Genomic DNA, 23,719 nt, shown 5'->3' with positions numbered 1-23,719 from the left:
GGCGTAAATGTCGTTAGCTTGGCAAAAGTGGTGTGTGTGTGTTACAAATAGTATGTTAGCATTTACACTTCACAATGATAGTTCCAAGGAGGGGCAGGCGGGTGGGTGGATTTTTAAAGACCCATCTTACTTGCTTCCAGGAAAAGGGGACAAACCTACACAGCCCTCATGGTCCTTTGTAGGAGCGCCCGGTCTCAGCTTTATATGGGCAGTTTTGAACCGTTGCATTAAACCTGGGCGCACACAATGACCTGGAAGTTCAAGATACAGCGTTTGAACTGCCACTGGGTCACCCAGACAAATGTCTCGCTGCGACTTAACGAATGCGGGGCCCTTCTGTAGCCTCGTCTTTGCTGCAGCCTTATAATAATATATGGAGATATACCTATCTCCTAGAACTGGAAGGGACCCTGAAAAGTCATCAAGTCCAGCCCCCTGCCTTCACTAGCAGAACCAAGTACTGATTTTTGCCCCAGACCCCTAAGTGGCCCCCTCAAGGATTGAACTCACAACCCTGGGTTTAGCAGGCCAGTGCTCAAACCACTGAGCTATCCCTCCCCTTTTAGCAAAGCACTTCCCATGCGCTAATTTAAAAAGTGCCCTATGAAGGCAATTATCCTCCAAACAGGGAAACTCGGGCACAGAAAGGCCAGGTGGCTTGCCCACGGTGGCATCAAACTCAGGAGTTCGGATTCCCAAGTCCTACTGGAAAAAACCCGAAAATATGGGTTTTGGTGCCCTCTAAAGACCACATGCTAGGAGAGTGTTTCTTAAAATGGACTAAGTATTACACCTAGAGAGAGTCCTTTTGGTGCTTGCTAATTTTTTAAAAATTCGACATCCCATTTAAATCTCAGAAGCTGTGACTTACCCGATCCATTTCCTTTTTGGTCATGCCAAATTTGTAGTGACCTAGTAAGAAGGGCCATACTTCCTTTCGAATCTCATGCTGCACGCCGCCATAATAAACTCGTTTGAGTAATTCTAATTCCTTGTAATTCTAAAGCAGTCAGGAAAGAGGGGAGGGAAAATTTAATGCACCTTACTATTGAGCTGGCATAAAAACACTAAAGTTACTGGCAAGAATACAGCTAATGGAAAATACACCCAGTAGAAGCCTTAAAAAGGCTGGCAATGGGATACACATGGGATAGTTTTATTTCTAGGTCATTGGTTCCAATCTGGCCCAATATGATCAGCGGCCTATATAAAACGGGTCAGTTACTACTGGACTGGTGTCTATCATGGAATCTACCACTATGTAGATGCTAAACTATACCTTTGCTGTCCCCAGAGATGCAAAGGATCAAACAGGCCGTGGAGAATTAACATCTCTCCCCCTTCTAGGGAATTCACACAGTGTGAATCCATGGACAGTCCCGTAGAGCCCGGATTCAAGAAAGCACTTTAGGAAGGTGCTTATGGAGCATGTGCTCAGCAGACAGGTAGACTGACTGGGAAGCACTCTGAAATTTGCCCTGATATTGCTTGTGCTACATCTGTTCTGTAGATAGAGGACTCCGGTCATCAGAGCTGGCAATGACTTACTTTTAATGGTGCTATATTTGCTTCAAAAACTACATGTAAAACCTAATTCACTTTGGCTTTTACCGAAGATTTTCAGGCTCCTAAATTTGCAAGTCTTCTCATCAATGCTGCTTTCTGGGCTGCGCAAAATCAGGAACTGGATTGTCCAAATAAAAACATCACTTTAAATGTCTAAAATTGCAGGGCAAAAAGATCTAGCATTCCTCTAGATTGTCCTAGTTTACAAAATATCCTTCGTCCTGCTTAAAGATACTGATCCTTGATTCTCATCTGTGTGTTGTCTAGGCGTGGTGTCGTTCCTGATTAACCCCATGTGTGGACACATTCTGGAGTCAGAGCGCATTGTTCCCATTTAGCTGAAACCACTTGCTGGGTTAAGCTAAACAGCATAAAGGCACTCTTATTCTGGAATAAGTGTGTCCACACATGGAGTTCATCAGGAACAACTCCATGTGTAGACAAGCCCTTATTATACTTTTATGCCATTCTGGCAGCGAAAAGGGCTTTAAGGTGCGTGAAACAGCCATTTACGCCAACTTTCCACTACTCTGGTAGCTCAAAGGGGCCTTAGTGTAAGTGAGAATCAGATCTGCACAAATACTGGAACAAAGCTGGCAAACTGTGAACTCATGTACAGTTTTAGAAGGCAACACTTGACACTTGAAAAGACCCTTAGAAATATTTATAGCCAAATTAGGGAGGGCAGTGTGTGGGAGTTGGGTGGGGTGCTGACTTTTTCCCTTTAAGAACTGGGGGTAGGTTTTGTGCCCGTTACCTTTTTGTCCTTTTGATATTTACTCCAGACCTCTTTGGTCAGGCCTCCGGCAGCGCTGGAAGGCTTGTCGGGCGGGATAATGGAGTGGTTCACGAGGGCAGACAGATGCGTTCTCACCGTAGACAAATGGCGGCAGTAGGCAAGCCCTGCAGAGGGGGTGGAAATGGAATGGCAGGATCTCATATAAGCAAGCAGGAGACTGTATAGGATGCCGGCAGCTCCTTTTAAAGATGGAGCTGTGCGGTTTAAGCTAGAAGCAAAGCTTTCTTCTCCACAATCCCACATGCATGCTAGGTAGAATGGAAGGAGGATGCAAAGTTGACAACTATTTAATCTTGTGCCGGGAAGTGAAAAAACAAAGGTGTATTAGTAAAAGTACGTTATAACATGCAGAGCTTTAAGCATCAGTTTTCCACAGCTGCATACAGAAGAGCCGCTGGCATTACCAAGCCAGGATATTTGGGTCAGGATTCTGAACCCTCTAAAGTTCTAGGTTGCTTTGGCTCATTATGGAGAGAAGGGCCACCTGCAAAATTTGCATCTGGATTTGGCTTTCAAATGCCTCCCCCCATAGTTTGGCTTGGATCCCTCTCTAACCTAAACCCAGCCAGTGACCTGACTTTGCAGTCTAAGTGCAAACTAGTGTATGACACCGCGGGAGCTGCATGCCCTGTCCCTTTTGGAAAACAGCCTCACTTACATCCATAAAACGCTCTGGAAACAATCTGCCTCTTCATGCTTTCACACAGCATCTTTAATGGGGTTCTGTAGGGAGACATTTTTAAACACGAGTGTGTTACAGTTATACAGATCACAAGTCATGGAACACATCCCTAATCCCAACTGATCTACAGACACTGCCCCTTTTCCAAACCCAACTAAGACACAATTGGTTTTAAAAAAATCCAACAGGAAATAGGTCTTTAGATTTTAAAATTATTTGTCTGCCTGGGATGCTGCCCCAAACCACAAGAATATTTAGGTAACTCAGTACCACAGTGACAGGTGGATTACAAAGGCCACATTAACGTTCTGCTTCCTTCCCCAGACCTAAAGAAGAGCTCGGTGTAGCTGCGAAGCTTATGACCTTCCACCAACAGAATTTGGTTCGATAAAAGATATTCCCTCACCTACCCTTCTATCTCATACCCTGGGACCAACATGGCTACAACAACACTGTCATTGACAAAATAGGGATGTAAGTAGGGTGACCAGATGTCCCGTTTTTAAAGGAACAGTTCCGTTTTTGGGGACTTTTTCTTATATAGGCGCCTATTACCCCCCACCCCCATCCCGTTTTTTCACAGTTGCTGTCTGGTAACCCTAGATGTAAGCATCCTTTGAAGGATTACTGGTTTGCCTCTGTCCATAAAACTCAGCTGTCTCCACCACTGACCTAAACGGGCAGACAGAAGAGCTGGCTGAAGTTTTTTTGATTGAAATGTTCAAGTTTTTCAATTTAAAAAAAAATAATTGACCCTGAACAACGTTCAGTTTTAAAACCAAAAATTTTACTACAGGAGTTTCTGAAAACAAAACTTCCTGGGGCATTTCAACCACGACACCAACAATTTTAGAACATTCCTGGCCAAAAAATAATTGGCATTTTTTGACTGGCGCTACTAGACACCAGTGCTTCCCACCATGCAAGTCTAGAGGCGTGTCGAGCAACCTTCCAAGGGGACCAGGAGAAGGACGAGGCTGGGCCCAGCACTGAAACACATGCAGCAGGGAAAAATGCTGTGCCAACCAGACGCTTGGAAAACATGAGCTAAATGAAAACGGCACTCACCTGCTTCTATTGCTCATTTAGAGAGCACTAAACATAAGCACAAAAAGGCCTGATTCTCCTCTTGCGTACGCTGACGTAAAACCAATTTACTGCAAGAAGAATCGGGCTATTTAGAGACCTTGGTCCTATCACTATAATGTCTGAGTGCCTCCCAAGCACATCTCCTCACAACGCCGCTTGAGAGGTGGGCAGAGCAGGGCATTGGAGCCGGGTCTCCCAAGTTGCAGGCTAGTCCCCTTGCCACTGGAGCCTCCTTCCTCTCTGTCCCACAGAACAAATGTAATCCGCCATCTGACAAGGTCGAAGACTTTGCAAAAGAAGTGGCGAGAGCAGGAGAGGAGGCTGCTTAGCACATGGTGAGCAGGAGGCTCTTCTAGGTGCACGCTGGTTGCGCTGGCTATGCCACAGACTGAAAAGCGAAGACTTTCATAGAGACAAGGAGGCAGTTCTCTCTCTCGTAGTGATGCTGTAGCACCTCCACAGGGGGTGGCCCAGCCACAAACAGTGTGCTCCCTGTAACCCGGAGCAGGGTCCCCTGGGAGCCCTGCAGCGTCTCTCCCATAAAGCTCGCCATTGCTGCTTGGAGCAAGGGGCTTTGGGGTGACTTTTCTCCACGTACAAGGCCTTGCCTCCTAGGGTGGAGTTAGGGGACTGCTGGCTGAACAGGTGCAGCGGCAACACTTGTGACTTCTCCTCCGCCTGCCGAGGAAACCTACTGAAGACCATTTTGAAAAGTGCCGGTGGGGTTTAGGAGCCTAACTCCCAATTTCAAACGTGACCTGGGAATTTAGGAGCCTGTGTCCCACTGATTTTTTTTTCTTCCCATTGCGACTTAGGCTCCTAAATGCCTGGGTCCCCCTTTGAAATTGGGAGTTAGGCGCTCTTGAATTTTTTACCTCAGACTCAGATGGTGCCATGGACACGGACACCATGGCTTTTAAGTGGGATGGCAGGCATTGGTGTGCGGTGTGCAACGGGCGCCATAAGCAGCAAGCCCAGAGCTCTCCCCCACCACTGTCACTTTCTGCCGATAGTCAAGCCATCTCCCCGGGCCTGGCCCGTTTACCTGTCGTGAATGCAGTTGCAGCAGCTGGGGATGTCGTAGGGAGAGCTGCCTGATGAACAGGACAGGCACGAGGACCCTTGGCTGCAGTGCTCCAGCTGCCATGACAACAAGCTCGCACCGAATCCTTGCATCTCTATCATGTCACCGGAGTCTGGGGAAAGAGGGGGGAAATCATGGGCATAAATGGTTGTCTGCCCCTGCCCTCCCGCTGCTGATGTCTTGGTGCTTTGCTTTGGTGCAGGCTCTACCCTTGATGATAGGACGGGACAGAACTAGCGACCCTAAAACATTACTTTCCGCGCTAACGCATCTAAACCGGCCACGTCCTCCGCATGCTCAATTTGTCATAGAATCATACAAATGTTCAGCTGCAAGAGACCTCAAGAGGTCACCTAGTCCAGCCACCCATGCTGAGGCAGCATTAAATATACCTGACAGTGATGGGGATTTCCCAACTTCCCCAGATAACCATTAGGTGCACCCACGGCCCAGCACCCTGCCTGTTTCAAACGCAGTGTGCGAGGCAGGCTGCTCTTCTGCTTTCCGTAGATAGGAGCTAATTTTAATCAGACATTATAGTAATAGATTTTAAGGCCAGAAGGGACCATTATGGTCATCTAGTCTGACCTCCAGGGAACTTCACCCAGGAATTCCTGCAGTGAGGCCATAACTTCTGGTTGAGCTACAGTGAAAGATCCTGTGTTTTTAATTCCAGAGTAAAAATAGGTTCTCTCTCAAAATGAGACTGAACTTTTCGGTTCTTGATGCTGTCATTTGGGATCTGATCCTTAAACAGTTGCTCGCAGAGGTGGAAAGTTACTCCAGCACTGGGTCCCACTCTAATTCTCCTGGGGGTAAAATGCCATCGACCCATCATCACAATGCAACCTCCTGAGTCCCCTGAGTGCTTTTTTTTAATTGGCTTCAGCCAAAGCCTGGTTTACAAAACCAACATGAGCACAAAGGTAACACATCAATCATAAAGGTGTTTTCCATGTGTATTTAAATCTAGGGTGCTGTTCCTGGAACATTTCATAGAAACAGTATGCCTCTGTGTGCCTGTTTTCCTTCACTGGATCACCCCCAAGCGCATAAACTCGAGTTTAAGGCTCTGAACATGCAACTTCCAGGTGTCTGAAATCTCTCCACACATGGAAACAAGTTGCAGGATCAGCACTTAAAAAAAGGAGGCCAAGATTTTCAGAAGTCGCTAGAGATTTTGGGTGCCCAATTTCAAACCTTAAAGGCCTGATTTTCAGAGGGTGGATGCTTAGCACATTCTGAAAATCAGGGTCCCCCTTGAAAGGTGTCTAAAGCTGGGTACCCAGAAATCACTAGTAGCTTTTGAAAATCATGGCCCAAATTCTTAACCTATCCCTGCTGGTGCTTTTCATAAATAACTGGCCTTTCAGCTCACCCTTGATTTAAATTAAGGCAAAAGACAGAGTACAGGATGTCATTCATTGCATTAACATGTGCAAGCAACTCCAGTCCTCTGGGCCGTGCTTTCAAAATGTATGTTAAGTGCAGGGGTGGGGAACTTCCAAATTGTCTCATGCATTCTGCCATTGCAGGTAACAATACATTTTTTTTTGTTTAAAGGAGATGGACTCTATTTTTAATATAGATATAGCCATCAATGTAGCATAAAGCATTTTAACGGCATGGAAATAATACAAGATATGTTAACATAAAAAGCACAGGCTCATGCGGGAAGCAGTCATGAATATTTCACTTCACAAAACAAAGTTTAATGAAAAAATGCTCTTCACCTTAATTCTTCAGGAAGGAGCTGAATGTCCCAGTATTTACTGCAGCTTCTCATTTGGTTCAAATAAAAACCATTGGACAAACAAATGTTTTGAGATTTTTTTCCCCCTCCCCCTCCAAGGACAAGAAAAATGGGTGAGTTTTTGTTTTGTTTTTGTTTTAAAGGAACAATCTACTTTAAAAGGAGAGAACCCCACAGAACCTAAGGATTCAGATGAAAGGTACCTGAATTCGTGAAGAATTAGAGTGAACAGCATCTTCATTTCATTCATTTTTGTTGTTGTTTATCTGCAACTTTTGGCCACATGCAAAAAGTCAAGCATGTTGCAAAAATTAAAAGCAAAATGGCTAGCAAACCTGATCCAACAGTGTTGTCATTATTTCAAGGGAGCACTGATGGGTAGACAAGTGATAGTCAAAGCTAGCTCCCAGACAAGAATCACTAGTCAAATGGTATGTGGTCCTAGCTAGGTTGCTAACTATTTTTTTCAGGGTTTCTTGACATCTCTAATAGGATGGTTTTAAATATCCATTAGCTACCAAATAAAGCTGAAGTTGTCATCATTTAATTTATATTTTTAGTCTCATCTTTGCAGGCATGCGGTGTTACAGACGGGTCTTCTACCATAAGCCATTTCGAAGTCTCATCTGCACAAGAAACCTACTGTACAGATATTTCCTGCAAACACTATCTTCCTACAAGATGATGAGGGTTTTGGGGGTTCTCTTCACCTCCATCCCTTCTAAGAGCATTTTGGTAGAATATGAATCCAGCCCAGCTGAGCAGCGGTCAGACCTAATGACCATTTTGGCGACCTATGGGGATCACAGTGGACAGGGGTCCACATAACAACAAAATGGCATCATGGCAGTCCCAGCAGAGGCCCAGAGTAGAATGGACCAAGGGCAGTTATCCTCTCATTCTTATAGGTAGTGTCACCAAGAGTACGTCTACACTACCCGCCAGATCGGAGGTAGTGATCGATCTATCGGGGATCGATGTATCGCATCTCGTCTAGACGCGATACATTGATCCCCGAATGTGCTCCCCATTGACTCCGGAACTCCACCAGGGCGAGAGGCGGAAGCGGAGTCGACGGGGGAGCGGCGGCCGTCGATCCCGCGCCACGAGGACGCGAAGTAAATCAATCTAAGTTGATCTAAGATACGTCGACTTCAGCTACGCTATTCTCGTAGCTGAAGTTGCGTATCTTAGATCGATCCCCCCCAGTGTAGACCAGGCCCAAGCCAGGGATGACATCCACTTAGCACTAAACCCATTGCTCTGCATTTAAAGGTATGTGAGAGCTCTGAGGAATGAGGAAAAGATGGATTCCTGTAATCACTCAACAGCCTGCGAATGTTCTTTTGCTAAAGGAAGCGCGTGTTAAATCTATGGCACCTGCAGACACGACAGCTCCAAGCCAAGACTGTTGGCATGGAAATTGTACAGTGACAGATACTGCAGCTAAGGAAGGAGGGGGGTTTCTCTTGAATGAGGTTAGTCCTGGGACAGCCATGAACACGGGAGAGGTAATGCTTGAGTAGAACTGGGCTGAACATTTCGACAAAGAAAATCTTAATGACTGTTTTTGCAGATTTTTTTTCTTCTTTTTGTTCTATTCTTGAGCCAACTTAGCTTTATTTCTGGAGCCTTAGAATTCCATCTGTCCAGCAGACGATTTTCTGCTCCACAGGGTGAACTCCGATCACTTTCCTCCTTCAAGACAGGAGGGATTCTAAGTCTCCAGAACTATACAGCCAGGGCCAATTGGCTCATCTCTGCTGGGATGAAGGTTTGCTGGAGTGATCAAGTGCATCATTATGAACAGGTCGAGGGTGAGCGAACGGGGCTGGATTTTTGATGGGAGCAGAGCCTGTTGTACAGTAAGGAATACGGTAACCGATCGTTTTAAATCCACACAGTGGGCAGGAGGGCACTTGCGCGTGAAAAGCGGCTTGGTCTGTACAAGTCTCCATGTGCATTTAAGGGTAGATTGTACAGTCACCCTGAGACGTGCTGCCGTGGTTCCTTTTTTGCTGTATGGATGTACTCTAATTTACAACTTGATTCTTGTTTCCCCGCACGAGCTGAGGGGGTATAATCTGTACCAGCCCTTTACTCAGTGCATCTTACTTATTGCTACCTCTTAAGCTGCACAGGTGGAGGGCTTTCCCCCGGCCCACCACCTCCCATGCAGCAAAGTAAGGGGCCCCCTCCTCTCCGCTTACTTCCCTGTGTGAGCACACACCATGAGTCGTGACTTAACTCTTAATGGGGGAGTCTGGGGGAGGTAGATTCTGGAAGCGAGACGGCTCTGTCGTTCATTGTCATGGATCCTACCTTGAGATGGGGAGGAAAGGTGCTGCTAACCCTGCTCCCCCCAGCTTTTGGGTGCCTTCCCACCCCTGGCGTGAATGAAAAACGTTTGTCTTGCCATAATGCCAACACTGTTGTACGCATCACTGGGGCGACGCTGCCACAGAGCATTGAGGGGGCAGGGCCGGGGGCGGCGGATAAAAACCTTTCATCCTATTAGGAGCTGTGAGGTTCCGAGAGCAGATCATTGAGAGCATTGCGTGGAGCCGGTCTTCCTCCTCCTCATCGTCATCGACTGAGGCAGAGCGGCTGGCAGCTAAGTGGTGGTAGTTAATAGTTACTGCTCAAAGAAAATAGTGAAAGAGGAGCATAAGAAGAGAGGACTTGGTTCTAGGAGAAGTCTCAAAGGACACGTTTAGCACAGACAGAGGAGTCGGAGCTTGGGAGAGACCCTGGGAACTCCCCCGCACCTGGGTGGGAAAGAGACATTTCTCAAGGAGAAGAGCACGCACTCCATGGGCCAGATTTCAACCAGACATGAACAGCTGCATGTGGTCTCACAACCTGCAGTGCCTCCTGCTGGTGGGAGCAGACTGCGTGCCTAGCTCTGGGATTCTGCAAAGAGGGAGGGTCCCAGAGCTCAGGCTCAGTTTTATAGCCCCACGAGCTCGAGTCAGCTGACATGGACCAGACGTGAGTGTTTTATTTGCGGCATACACATTCCCTCACAGGCTGGGCTGAGGCTAAAGCTTGGCTCCTTATGGCCTATTCTCTGGGGGGGCAAGTGGGCGGGGGTGTTTAATTGATTTTGCCACTTCCTAGCTGTGATGAACCTGAATGGGAACATTGGATCCAAATCCCCTTTAAACTTGGGACTATGAGCCAAACATCTCAGGATGTTGCTACTTTCTAGCTTCTCCACCAATGGACGTGAAAATGAACCTCCTGCTAGAGAACCAGCGTGCAAGATCTCTTGTATAGAGAGAGTTCAGATTCACAGAAGAGAGGAAGGGGTTTGGGGGTGGGTTCTCCCCCCTATTTATTGTGAAACTTCAGTAGAGAATGCCAGGAAAATTGGGCTTGCAGGGTTTTGGGTGTGTTTGTTTTTTTTGAGAGAGGGTCTTCTTTTTTTTATGATTAGCGTTAATCTTTTCTCCTTTTAATAACAATCTTGCTAGGAAGCTGCCTGCGTAATAGAAATACCCTTCATAGTTAGAGCAGAATTGCTGTTGGATTAGCCGTGGGGATTTTTTTGCATTTGGTCTCCGTTTGAAAGTCCGGCTGCCTCCGTGAAAGTTTTGCATAGGGTTCAGCTGGAGAACACAAGGCGGCTTTATGAGTAGGACTCTCCATTTCTGTTTGGGGCAATGAAGGTTTTATAGCAGTGGTTCTCAAACTGTGGGTCGGGGACCCCATTTTAATGGGGTCGCCGGGGCTGGCTTAGACTTGCTGCTGCCCAAGGCCAGAGCTGAAGCCCGAGCCCCACTACCCTGGACAGCAGGGCTCAGGTTACAGGCTCCCTGCTGGGGCTGAAGCCTGGCTTTGCCCCTCCTACCCCGGGGCGGCGGCCTTGGTTCAGGCTTTGGTCCCCCCTCCTGAGGTCGTGTGGTAATTTTTGTTGTCAGAAGGGAGTTGCGGTGCAATGACGTTTGAGAAACCCTGTTTTATAGCTTTAAGAAAACCCACAGTAAACTATACCATGGATCCTAATTACCTTACAAGGCAGAACACCCCTGTGGCAATATCCCCTTAAAAAAATCTGGGTTGTCTCTTTCCCCCACAGATCCCATCATACCACTCTTGTGGGTTTTTTTTAAATGAAAGAACAATGAAGCCACTTACTGTTATCGTGCCTGTGTCCCGGATAGATAATCCTGAAGACATAGTCCGTAGCAGACTCCTCGTGTGGCATTTCCTCCAGCTCCACTGACTTGTTATTGTTTCGTTTCCGGAGCTTTGGAAATACTTTACCCTACAGTGAAAATGACCCAGTAGGTACAATTACCAAGAGATGAAGTGGTGCAGTGGAACGGTGTCAAAATAACAGACTCAGAAGGTGGCTCCAAGACCTGAGATGAATGGGCTGCAGGTACCTGGCCTAGCAAATGGTGGTTTTTCAAGGGGGCTGGGTACACAACTCCCATTGACTGGGAATGGGGCACAGAGTTCCCATCACTTCCTTTGAAAAATCCAAGTCTTGGATGAGAGACATGATCCTACTGCATATGGAACCTATGTACCCAGGGGAAGGAGGTCATTAAAGGGAACGGAGAAGAGACTTGTCAGGATATAGGGAAGGTGTCCTAATGGCGTCCCTTTAAGGACTGGCAACAGTCCATCAGTTAGGTGATATCACCAGGGGTGGTATCACGTTGCGGCTGGTTGGGTGATTCTGTCCACATCATTTTCAAACACCTTTTTAAAGTGTCTATAGCACTGGTTCAGGGATGAAACTATAATCAGGTTGTTATGGAATCTACGTCCTTATAAACAAGTCCAACAGTTTAGGGGATAATCAGTGGGGTTGTTTATTTTGCATTTACGTTCCTCCCCATGTCCTGAGTTTATTATTTGCATGGCAGTAGCTCCCCAGAGCCCCCTGGCCCCATTGCGCTGGGTGCTGTTGGACAGACACAGTAAGACCAACCTGGCCCCAAAGAACTTATAGTTCAAGACACTGGCTCTCTGCCTGACAGTACCTTGCCCTGCTGCGACCAAAGTGGCGGGTCTAATTGTCCTCGAGGCAGAAGGCCGTTTTCCAGGCAGGAAAGGAAAGCAAGGAGATGACTTCCCTGTGGGAAATGGAGTGGAGGTCTCTGGATCCCATCCTGACTCACCAAGACTAACGTCCCTCCGCTTTCCGCTGCAAAAGAGAACCCAGGATACGTTGGTGTGGCCTTTGGTTAGGCTAGAAGCATGATCAGTTGACCTCGCTGTCAAGCTGGATTCTGTTTGTGGTTGTCCCCCAAAATCCCATTGCACTACAGGGTAGCTAACTGAATAGACTCGGGAGTGAAGTTTACCAGATGTTTCCCATCTACCATGGGTGCTGGCTAGTGAGTCTTGCCCACGTGCTCAGGGTTTAGCTGATCGCCATACTTAGGGTTGTGAAGGAATTTTCCTCCAGGGCAGACTGGCAGAGGCCCTGGAGGTTTTTCGCCTTCCTCTGCAGCATGGGGCACGGCTCACTTGCCGCAGGATTCTCTGCGCCTTGAAGTCTTTAAACCACGATTTGAGGACTTCAGTAACTCAGACATAGGTTAAGGGTTTGTTACAGGAGTGGCTGGGTGAGATTCTGTGGCCTGCGTTGTGCAGGAGGTCAGACTAGATGATCATAATGGTCCCTTCTGACCTTAAAGTCTATGAATCTATGAGTAAAGGGAGCCTTGGCAGGCAATGAACATTGATTTTTTTTTTAAATGATGTCTACAGCATGTTTAAAAAAATAGACAGTCTACCAGCCCCTGATGCTGTATGGAATATGGGTGACCATTTCTAATATTATTGATACCAATATTACAAAATGGCAATGAATCTTACAAGATATGCCATGTAAGGTATCAGTGGAAAAGTTATGATTTGCTAAGTATGATACTCTTGTTTATTTGTATGCATCATCTTTGTATTGCGAGTTATAAATGTGTGGTATATTGATATCTCGAACTTGTGCTGTGTTTCTGGGTGACACCAGATTGGCATCAGCACTATCCAGCCTGCTTAATGGTCCATCAAAGGCAATCAGCTGTACAATTAACCCATTGAGAGAAGCCGGGGCTACACTGATGAGTCAGCAGGGCATGGCTGTGGACAGGGGACTAGTCCAAGAGCTTTTCCATGCCCATGTGCTTGTGTTTGGAACAAAGGGTGTACAGGCCACATGGCAAAGGATATAAAAAGGCAGCTGCATCTTCTCCATTTTGTCTTCAATCCTGCTTCTCACCTCTGGAGTAACTTCTCTACAAACTGAAGGTTTGAACAAAGGACTGATAGACCCATCCAAGCTGTCGATGTGTTCCAGAGGGACTTTACAAGCCAGCAAACTCATCAATGCTGCTAAGAACTTGATAAATGGACTCTGAAGTCATATGTATGGATCTGACTGCTTTGACCATTTAACAACTCTTTTCTCTTTCCTTTCTTTTATAATAAACCTTTAGTTTTAGCTACTAAAGGATTGGCTGGCAGCATGGTATTTTGGGTAAGATCCAAACTAGTATTCATCTGATGATGTGTGGCTGGCCCTTTGGGGACCAGAAGAACATTTTGTATAGTGAGCAGAGTTTTAAATAACTTCTCACTGTACTGGGCCTATGTGCTGATTGGGAGCCTGAGACTGGAATGCGATAAAAGGGGCTGCATGATTTTTTGTTTTGGCTTCTTGATAACCAGTGTTGGGTGGGGATTAGGAGCACAGTTTGTGACTGGTTGGTGAAAACCACCAGTCTTGGAAGAATCTGCTCTCCTTTTTGCAGGCTGCCCTGACTTTGGTAATTTCATTGCACGCTATCATAGGCACCTCGGGTCACATAGCCTGAATCCATTTTGGACATTCATTTCATTAAGCTCACAGGTCAGGCACATATCTGGTGCTCCTCACCAGGGTGGATGTAGCGGCTAGCAGTGGTGCAGCTTTTCTATATCACATAATGGTTAATCTGTATTGAACATTCAATCCAACCTCCCCCCAAAAACATAAAAGCACAGAAAGGGCCATAACTCACAGAAACATAGTCTGATTTTGACCTAAATTGCAGAAATCTTCTAAATATAAGCAATAATGCAACTATGTGCTCAAAATAGTACTGTTTTGGAAAGTTGGGGAAATATTTAGCCTCCAGTCGATATATTTTATACATTTTCCTGTACATCCTGGGTTGAGAACGACTGCTTTAATCAATGGCAAAAAATATGGAAAAATGCATAAAATATATTACCTTGGAGGTAAATATTTCCCACCCTTTCCAAAACAGTATTATTTTGAGCACATAGTTGCATTATCAGTTGTTTTTATAACTGGACTTCTGCCAATTGTACAATTTAGAATTGTATTTCTGCCAAGTTTGGTCAAAGTTAGACTCTTTCTATGAGTTATGGCCTGGGTTGGGGTTTTTTCCGATTGGATGCCCAATAACGTTTAAACATTACGTGATACAGAAAAACGGCACTACTTCCAGCAGCCACATCCTGATGTGATAGCAATTCAATTCTTCTAGCCAATGGGTTACCCTAACTCGTTAATAAAACCCCTTTTTAAATCTGGCTCGTAGATTAAAAAGGGGAGGGCAGTGTTATTGTTGTGGCCATGTTGGTCCCAGGATCTGAGAGAGAGAAGGCAGGTGAGGTAACACCTTTGATTGACCAACAACTGTTGGTTGACAGTACACACTTTTGAGTACACGCTTCTTCAGGACTGGGGAAGGAAGCCAAGTGTCTGAGATAATTACAAGTTGGGGAGATGGTTTAGCAGAAGGGGTAGCATGATGGAGGTGGTCACCACTGAGAAATAGATTGTTCTGTCTAAAAGGGTTGAAGTGGGCAGTTAAGAGTTGCAGGCAGTGTGGTGTGTTAGCTCACTAGAACAATTTGTATGTCCCTGTTGAGTATATGTATTTATATTTATGTATGTCCCTGTTGAGTATATATTTATGTATAAATATAGCAAGGTCATTTGATGCAATAAAAGAAGCGGTGGGGGTGGATAGTGGGTCATAGATTGTTGTAATAAGCCATCCATCCAGTGTGTCTATTCACTCCGTGCTTTTTAGTGTCTAGCAAAGTTATGAACTTAAACTCCCAGGCTTGTCTTTTGAGGATGTTGTGCAGGTTTCCTGAAGACTGATGGATAGAGCGATCGCTTTGTGAAAAGTGTTCACCCACAGGGGATATGGCGTTTTTGTCCTTGATAATTTTTCTCTGTGTTCATTCAAGAGTGTCGTGATGGTCACGTTTCACTCACACCAGTGTTATTTAGTGCAGTGAATGTTGCGATGGGCATGTGTAGGACCCACGGCTCTTGAAAGGTGTGTTGTGGGGGTGCTGATCATCCTAGCAATGGAGAGACAGCTGCAGGTTTGGCATTTCTTGTCTCATTTTTTTCCCCTCCTTTCCCTCTATGACTGGAGCGGTGTTAACTGGCTACTTCATCTTGAATGGTCCCTTGAAATATTAATTACTTAGGCTAAACAATCTGTTCCTCCTTGTGTTTAACTGTGACACTGAGAGTACCTTTCCCAGACCAGAAGAAGAGTTCTGTGTAAGCTGGAAAGTTTGTCTCTCTCACCAATGGAAGTTGGTCCAATAAAAGATATTCCCTCACTCATCTCGTCTCTCTAATATCCTGGGACCAACACGGCTACAACAACACTGCATACATATTTTTAGTAATTTTTTAAAATAAAATTACTTGGCATCCAATAATTAAAAATTGCTCCCTTTTGTCCCACAATAATTAAAAAGTAGAGGCTAGATTTTCAGAGCAACTGAGCACCCACAGCTTACACTGCTTGTAGTGGTGCGGCCACATCTGGAGAGGATTGAGCCTGCTGCAGCCTTGGCTAACACAGCTGGATCCTTTAGAGGAGAGGCTCATGCTTTTAGATTCAGAGGTCCCAGGTGTGGTCCCTGCTGCCAACAACCCACCCAGAAGCATTGTGTTACATTAACACTTAGGACAAAGTCAAATCTCAAGAGACCGTTGGAACAGCTTTACGCCGAGAAGTTCTCATTGGCTCTTTCCGCAAAGAAACTTAAAGATAAACCACTGCCTGCCTGCAGGGAAATAAACGCCGAAGAGGCAGCAAAATAAAACACGAACAGCGTTAACATTCCCCCTGCAGAAACAAGGCCCTCGAGCCTTTGCAGCCCCCCGGGGAATGAGGAGGTTTATGCTTACGTTGCTGATGGCAGTGAATGCAGACAATCTGACTGAACGGCACTATTAAGGCGTAGTCCCAGTACACACTAAGAGGGGAAAAAATGCAAGAGATGTAATGTTTTAATAAGCAGTGGCCAGACTGCCCAGTAAAAGCATAAGCACTGCACTAAATTAAGAGCAGCTTACTCAACTTGGCCGATTAAGTGGAATTTATGGTGAAGTAAAAGGCAGAGGAATTAGTTTAGCATAACATCTACTTCTGGAGCCTGCCGGTTCACAGTCACTGCCCTCCCATGCAAACAGCACTAATCTACTGGCTAAAATACAAGAATCAAGTGCCCAGAGCATAATACGCGAGACGGTTTTGTGCTTGAGATTCAGGACACCTGGGTTCTATTTTGCCACAAATTATGTGTGACAGACTTTTAGTTCTGCAGCCCTGGATTGCTGAAATAAGACTTGTTCCTTTACAATGGGTCCTAAATCTGGATTATATTGTTTGCAAAAGCATATGATCTGATGTATGCTAGGGTAACAGTGTGTGTGTGTCTCTGTGATCTAATGAGGCTGTCCCAGTGAGCACAAATTTAAAGCAAGAAATATTTCAACACTGCCACCCAGTAAATCTTACTCATTTTTCTTAGTGTCCAGAATTTGTTTCATAATAAATTATTCTGGAAAATTGCTGAAATATCTTTGCATTTTATTATTACTGTTATTTGTATGACAGCACCTAGCGATCCTCATTCAGATCAAGGCCCTGTTGTGTGAGGCGCTGTACAAACATATGGTAAGTGACTGCACCTGGCCCAAACGGGTCACCATCTAAATAGATAAAGCAGACAACAAGAAGGGAACCGAAGGCACAGCAAAGAAATGACTCACTCAAGAACACACAGCAGGCCAGTGGCAGAACCCAGAAATAGAACCTGGTCTCCTGATTCCTAGCCCAGTGCCCTGTTTGATGAACCATGCTCCCTTCAGTTAAATCAGCACTGTTGCTTATCTCTTACTCCTGTTACAGTTACCTGTGTCAAGTATACAAGACAGAGACGTAGCAAAGGGAATGTTACCTTTTCTCAAGCTCAGAGTCCCTCAGGGTTCCGTTCATGAGCTGATTGGGAGTCCATTTCAAAGTCAAGCTGTCTGCTGACTGATGAAGGGAGAGATAGCCAAGAATTGCCTCCATGTCGTCTTTCTGTTTAAAACGATAAACAAAGAAAAGCACATGGAAATCGCGATTTGTGTTATTGAGGAATAAGTCAGCTATCATGAGAGATCCCCTAACAGGCCAACCCTGTCTCCACAATTAGCCACGCTTATTCAGTGCTTCGTCCACTTCCAATGGCACTTGGACTTAGGCCATTAGCCACCATGATGTTCAAACTCACATCTCCCCCACTAACAAGTAGGGCTCTGGCATACCTGATCCGCAGAAGAGCCGAGCACCCACAAATCCAGCCAACGGGAGCTGTGGGTGCTCAACACCTCTGGAAATCAGAGAGGGATGAAGGACGAGGCTTAAAAGTGACAGCAGGCGCTTTCAGATCCACTCTGGTCCAGTGGACACAGGGTCCTGTTCCCAGCTCTACCTACCGTGTAACCTGGGCCAAGGCACTTCCCCTCTCTGGGCCTCCATTTTCACTCCCTCCCTTTTCCTCTCGTCCTTTTCGAGAGCGTAAGCTCGGAGGGCAGAGACTGTCTCTCGTTGTGTTTGTACAGCACCTACTGCTCGGGGGCCTGATCTCAACTGGGGTCTCTAAGCGCTACTATAATACAAACTAATTCACTACAACCTCTCTTTATTCCTTGGCAAGTGGTCTGCGAATAGGAGCGCGGAGAAGGCACTTAAGGCTGCAGAAATGGTAATAAATTAAAGCTCCTGACAGGGCCGAGAGTTTTCTATAAACTCATAGCCCTCTTTCAAGCAGCTTCCCTTCCTCTGCAAGTAAGATCTAGTAGCAAATCTGTCTTCTGTGTGTCTGACACTGTCAATTCCCAGCATCAATCCTGGGGGCAGATTTAACACCTCCAAACCCACCAGAAATAAATTAGGCAGACACATCAACCCTGCTAAACAACCTTGTTGGACAGGAGCAAAAAAATCAACCCCCAAACTATTGCTAAAACGTGTGCGTCCGTATCCGTCCACCCTTCAGTGGCTGAGGCGTGCTATTGGAATGATACAAGAGCTTTGAAACAAGTAGCCATTCACTGGTTTCTAAACTATATATTAAATGATTGAAATGCAAAATTATTCTTTGCATTGCAGGGCTAACTGATATAAAAGACTCACCCCCCTATTGTGCTAGGTACTGTGTGTACACACCCACACACACACACACCCGGAGAACCTACAATCTAAATCAGGGGTGGGCAAACTTTTTGGCCCGAGGGCCACATTTGGGTATGGAAATTGTGTGGCGGGCCATGAATGGTCACGAGATTGGGGGTTGGGGTGTGGGAGGGGGTGAGGGCTCCGGCTGGGGGTGTGGGCTCTGGGGTGGGGGCCAGAAATGAGGAGTTCAGGGTGCGGAGGGGGCTCTGGGCTGGGGCGGGGGGGGAGTGGGCTGTGGCTGGGGGTGCGGGCTCTGAGGTGGGGCTGGGGACGAGGGATTGGGGGTGCAGGAGGGTTGCTCCGGCCTGGGACTGACGGGTTCAGAGCGTGGGAAGGGATCAGGGCTGGGGCAGGGGGTTGGGGCGTGGGAGGGGTCAGGGGTGCAGGCTCCAGATGGCGCTTACCTCAAGCAGCTCCCAGAAGCAACCGCATGTCCTCCCTCAGACTCCTATGCAGAGGCACGGCCAGGCGGCTCTGCACGCTGCCCCGTCCGCAGGCGCCACCCCTGCAGCTCCCATTGGCTGTGGTTCCCGGCCAATGGGAGCTGCGGAAGCAGCGCTTGGGGCAGGGGCAGCCCCCTGGCTGCCCAGACATGTAGGAGCCAGAGGGTGGACATGCCGCTGCTTCTGGGAGCTGCGCGGAGTCACGGCACGCGCAGAGCGGCACAAGCCCCCGACCCCGCTCCCCAGCTGGAGCTCAAGGGCCGGATTAAAATGGCCGGATGTGGCCCCCAGACTGTAGTTTGCCCACCCTTGATCTAAACAGACAAAACACAGTGGGGATGGGGGAACAGTGGTAGACAGAAGTGAGATGACTCACCCAAGGTCATGCAGCAGGTCAGTGACAGACAAGACTAGAACCCAGGTCTCCTGACTCCCACCCCACTAGACCACTCTCTTATTAGAGAGGCTATTAGCATCTGTTTAATGTGGGAGGAGGTCCGTTTGATGGGCAGGGGTATAAACCCATTTAAATTGGCCAATTTTAATCCCCACTTGATCCCATTTCTCTCCTTCCTTTTTCATTGGCAGTACATATCACAGTTTAACTGGAAGGGGAGGTGGGTACCATTAGTGAGGTCTCTGCCTGGGAAAGGAGTCAAAGCTCCACCCAACACCCGGGCTGAGCCAGAAAGGATGGCACTCAGCAACCTTCCATCCCTGAAGGCTCATTCAGATGACGCATCCATCTTCCGTTGAGCCAGCTCAGGATTCAGATGCTGCCTCCGGAGCTGGATGGTCCAGAGGATAAGACACTGGCTGGGGATTCAGGATACTCAAGTTCCATTCCTGGCTCTACCACGCTGAGCCAGCCAGTATTAATCTCGCTCCAGTCACATGAACTCAACACACTTGATGCTCAGATACTTACTGGCTGGACCAGGACATTATTTTTCCCATACAGCAGGTGCGTCCTCGAATTCTGGTGCAAAGACTCCACGTATTCTCTAGCCGAAGCTGCAAATCGGTCTTCTGACATGCTCCCGCTCGAGTGCCGTTTCCGGATCTAGGAGACACGAGAGCCGTGGTTCAGCATGCAGGTTACATGGTACCAGTTGCAACTGTACGAAGAGGCCGCTCGGAGCAACAGCTCCACTAAAAAGGGCATCTCGAGAAATCTCTTTTTGAATGGACTTACTTTCTGCAGCCCTGGGTCCCTCAAAAAAGCCGCCTCACCCCGGCCAAAGAGGCTTGCTGCTCCCCACGGCAGGGAATCAGCACAGGAGGTGAAACCCCTGGCATCTCAAGCCACAAAATTTCAAATCTGGATCTCAAGCCTCCCTACAATGGGACGTGGGTAGAGGGGACATTTGGAGCCAAATGGACTTTCCGCTGTGACGAAGGCATGCACAAAAGTGGGTGTTGTCTAAATACCCGTCCACCCTTCTGCCCTTTTGTGGGGTTTCCTTCTGTGCCAACAACAGGGAAGGGGCAGGCTGCAAATACCTACTCCCAGCGCTGGGCGTTTTGAGGGCGAGTCCTGGTGCCCGTGAACTCCATGGATCCGGTGTCTCTGAACCAGCTCATCTGCTGACGGGTCTGTCCAGTAGTGGTCAGCTGTTTTCAGCTTGGTATATTCTAGTGCACACGGCCCAACTAGGAGGACAGTAATGAGAGAGGATCTTAAGAAGAACAGACATTTGTTCACACTCATCCTCCAGGTCAGAGGTTAAACTGAGGCCCTTTCTGCTCATGTCTGGTGAAGCTAATGATCTCACAGCACAGGTTATAACCTTGGTGTTCGGGCCAAATTCCCTCGCTTAATAAAGCAGGTGCTGTTAGGAGACTGCAAGAGAAATATTGCTGAGCACATAATACACAGCCACTGCACGATTAGTACCTCCAATTCCCTGCTGTGGGACACCACACCTAGAAAAGTACTTTAATAAAACCAAATTCCATTCTGCTCTATCATCAAAGCCAGCAATCAAATAGTAAAACAAGATGATCTGTCTCCATTCCCCCCCTGCTTCAGGGAAAATGCAATAAGCAAAAAACAAAACAAAACCCTAAACCCCCCCCCGGAGCGAACAATGAAAGTACTTACCAAGGAGAGAAGCTAGGATTGGTCCATAAACAGGATCTGCCAATAAAGCGTCTCTCTCATAATATTTGCTAGGAATAAAAAATAAAAGTGGATTAGAGTCAAGTGTTGGTATTTTCAAAAGCTCCAAAGTCACGAAGGAGCGTGAGTTCCATTGACTGCCACAGGTACTTGCTCGTGAGTCACACGAGTGCTTTTGAAAATGCCATCCATTGCTAGCTCCTAGCACAGCTTGCCCAAATCGAGTCAATGGCCTCAGGGGAGCGATACACAGCCGTGCGCATTCTTCAGAGCTGCAGGCCAACTCTTTGGGTTTGATCCTGCGGACAGGCACTCCGGAGCATATTGTTATTCCCCGCAGTCCTGTTGAAGTCACTGGAAGGGTAGCGGGAGTAAGCACATGCCCGGGGGTAAAAGTTTGCAGAAGGAGAGGCTCAGTTTTGAAGCAAAACCTTATTAAATAGTAATTCTACAGCCAAGCGATCATCCCAACGGCAGCTGCAGACAATTGAGTTACCTGGGTCTCTTAGACAGGCTCAACATTAAGGTGATCACAACTAAAAGGGAAAAAAAGTGATTTGATCTATTTTTAGAATATGTTTATATATAAAATTATGAACAATTTTTTTTATGTAGACTTGAAGTCAACCATTGTCGCTCTGCTCTTAGCACAATACACAAGAAACCCACAGATCACCACACTTAGCTCCACAGATCCAACAACCACCCCAGACACACGAAGAAATTCGTCATCTACAGCCACGTAGTCAGATACTGTAGAGTTTGCTCTGACGAGAAAGGCTGGGATCACCCTAAACACACTTAAAAATTGCCCTCACAAAACAAGGACACTCCACCAGGGAAGTAGATCGCACCATGGAATGGGCCCACACACCCCCAGGAAAGCCTGCTTCAATACCGAAAACAACAACAACCCACTGACCACACACCCCACTGGAAACCATAGGGGGAAATCATCAAGCAATATTTGATGGAAACCACATCCTGAAAGAAATATTTCCCAACCCCCCTCTTCTGGCCCTCCACCAACCTCCCAGCCTTGCCAAGCTCATCATCAGAAGCATGCTCCCTACAGACCAGGACACAGCAACTCAAAGCAGCACCAGACCCTGCCAGAACAATAGATGCAAAACCTGCAGACACATCTCCCCTGCTACAATGATCCATACCCCCCACAACACACTGTTCAAGGTCCATGGGTCCTACACACGCCTATCACAACACATGGTGTACCTCATCCCGTGCATCAAATGCCCCAAATCAACTATGTGGGTGGAACCAGACAACCACTATGCTCTTGAATGAACTCACACAGAAAATTATCCAGGACAAAAACACTGTAGCACTCTTGGGTGAACACTTTTCACACAGTGATCACTCCATACCTGATCTTTCAATACTTATCCTCAAAGGAAAACTCAACACCTTCAAAAGACGAGCCTGGGGACTTAAATTCATAACTCGGCTAGACACCAAAAGCTTTGGACTTAACTGGGACACTGGTTTTATGGCTCTTTACGACAATTTGTAACACACCCACACTGCCTGCTAACCTTTAATTGCCCACTTCATTTTAAGAGGTCTCCTACAGCATGTATGAACCCCTTATGCTTAACAATCTGTCCCAACTTGTATTTACCTTCCCCAGACCTGAAGAGCTCTGTGTGGTTTGAAAGCTTGTCTCTCTCACCAACAGAAGTTGGTCCAATCAAAGATTACCTCACCCATCTTGTCTCTCTGAACATAATATTATTTTGCTTTTATCTTCCACTAGATGGGGCTCAAACTCTATGCTATTTCCGATTTCCAAAAGGCGAACACCACTAAGCCACCAAGAAGTGATGTAATCCCACTGATCAGGAATATTCTCTCGCTTTAAAGAAAACTTTTCAGCATAATCGGCATGGACTCAAATACAGTCAGCAAGGAAAACACAGTACAAAACAAAGAGACAAGACACCCCCCATCCCAGGTCCAGGACCTGGATCGGGAACAGGTACAGGACTAGACTGGATTGGGAACCAGTTTTATTGAAAGAAGATTGGGTTGTCCAAGTCAGGCACCCACAACTACATGTGCTTGCATTGCACCAGATATGTATATCTCCATGCTTCGTGGGCACCTCGCTGGCCAAGTGCCGGTGCAAACAGAGCACCTGCTTTGCAGAGATAATTTAGGCAATCGTGCTCACCTAACTTTGAAGATATGGCCCCAAATCTTGTAGATTGAGGAAGTAACCATTATACTCCTGAAAGAGGGGTGCATTTCTGCAGCATTGTGGTGTGTTTGAAAGAGATCGTGGGCCTCACTCATGCTACCCTGCTATCAGGGGAAAAACCTGCTTAACACAGGAGGAGAGTTAGCCCAGAGTTCTTGAACCAAAATACTCCCATGCTCCATATGTCTCCAACACACAAATCACAAATGGCTGCTTAAGCAAACTGGGATCAGATGCCACCAACAGAATAGTTTTCTTTGGACATCACAAAGACCTTTCTCTTCCCTCTCAACAGGAAAATATATTCCTCTTCTGACCTGCTGCCAAGGAAAACGTAACCCAGACTTTGGAAATACTGCAGGAGAATGACAGAGTCTATATACTTTAACTGCCCCTGTGGACTCCCGCCGAATACCATTCTCCTTTGCACAGCCAAGCATACATCTCCATCGA

At 46.8% G+C, this 23,719-nt stretch overlaps 1 protein-coding gene across 2 annotated transcripts in view; it reads right to left on the bottom strand.

Annotated features, from left to right (window-relative positions):
- SGSM2 (small G protein signaling modulator 2) overlaps positions 1-23,719 on the bottom strand; it is a 111,991-nt gene that overhangs the window by 16,571 nt on the left and 71,701 nt on the right. Inside the window, exons 4-15 of one of the 2 annotated variants that reach the window (XM_065418274.1) lie at positions 21,031-21,098; positions 20,434-20,579; positions 19,855-19,989; positions 17,219-17,343; positions 16,160-16,231; positions 11,971-12,127; positions 11,114-11,243; positions 9,477-9,611; positions 5,182-5,332; positions 3,024-3,088; positions 2,324-2,469; positions 872-1,000 (exon numbers count right to left, since the gene is read on the bottom strand). In XM_065418274.1, the coding sequence (XP_065274346.1) occupies positions 872-1,000; positions 2,324-2,469; positions 3,024-3,088; positions 5,182-5,332; positions 9,477-9,611; positions 11,114-11,243; positions 11,971-12,127; positions 16,160-16,231; positions 17,219-17,343; positions 19,855-19,989; positions 20,434-20,579; positions 21,031-21,098 (1,459 nt within the window). The remainder of the gene's footprint in view (positions 1-871; positions 1,001-2,323; positions 2,470-3,023; positions 3,089-5,181; positions 5,333-9,476; positions 9,612-11,113; positions 11,244-11,970; positions 12,128-16,159; positions 16,232-17,218; positions 17,344-19,854; positions 19,990-20,433; positions 20,580-21,030; positions 21,099-23,719) is intronic. The other variant, XM_065418275.1, reaches the window with a different exon arrangement.

This window comes from Emys orbicularis, chromosome 17, assembly GCF_028017835.1.
Source record: "Emys orbicularis isolate rEmyOrb1 chromosome 17, rEmyOrb1.hap1, whole genome shotgun sequence".
NCBI classification, from domain to species: Eukaryota; Metazoa; Chordata; order Testudines; family Emydidae; genus Emys; species Emys orbicularis.
The sequence above is the reverse complement of the archived record's forward strand: the minus strand, read 5'-3'. Positions and strand labels throughout refer to the sequence as shown.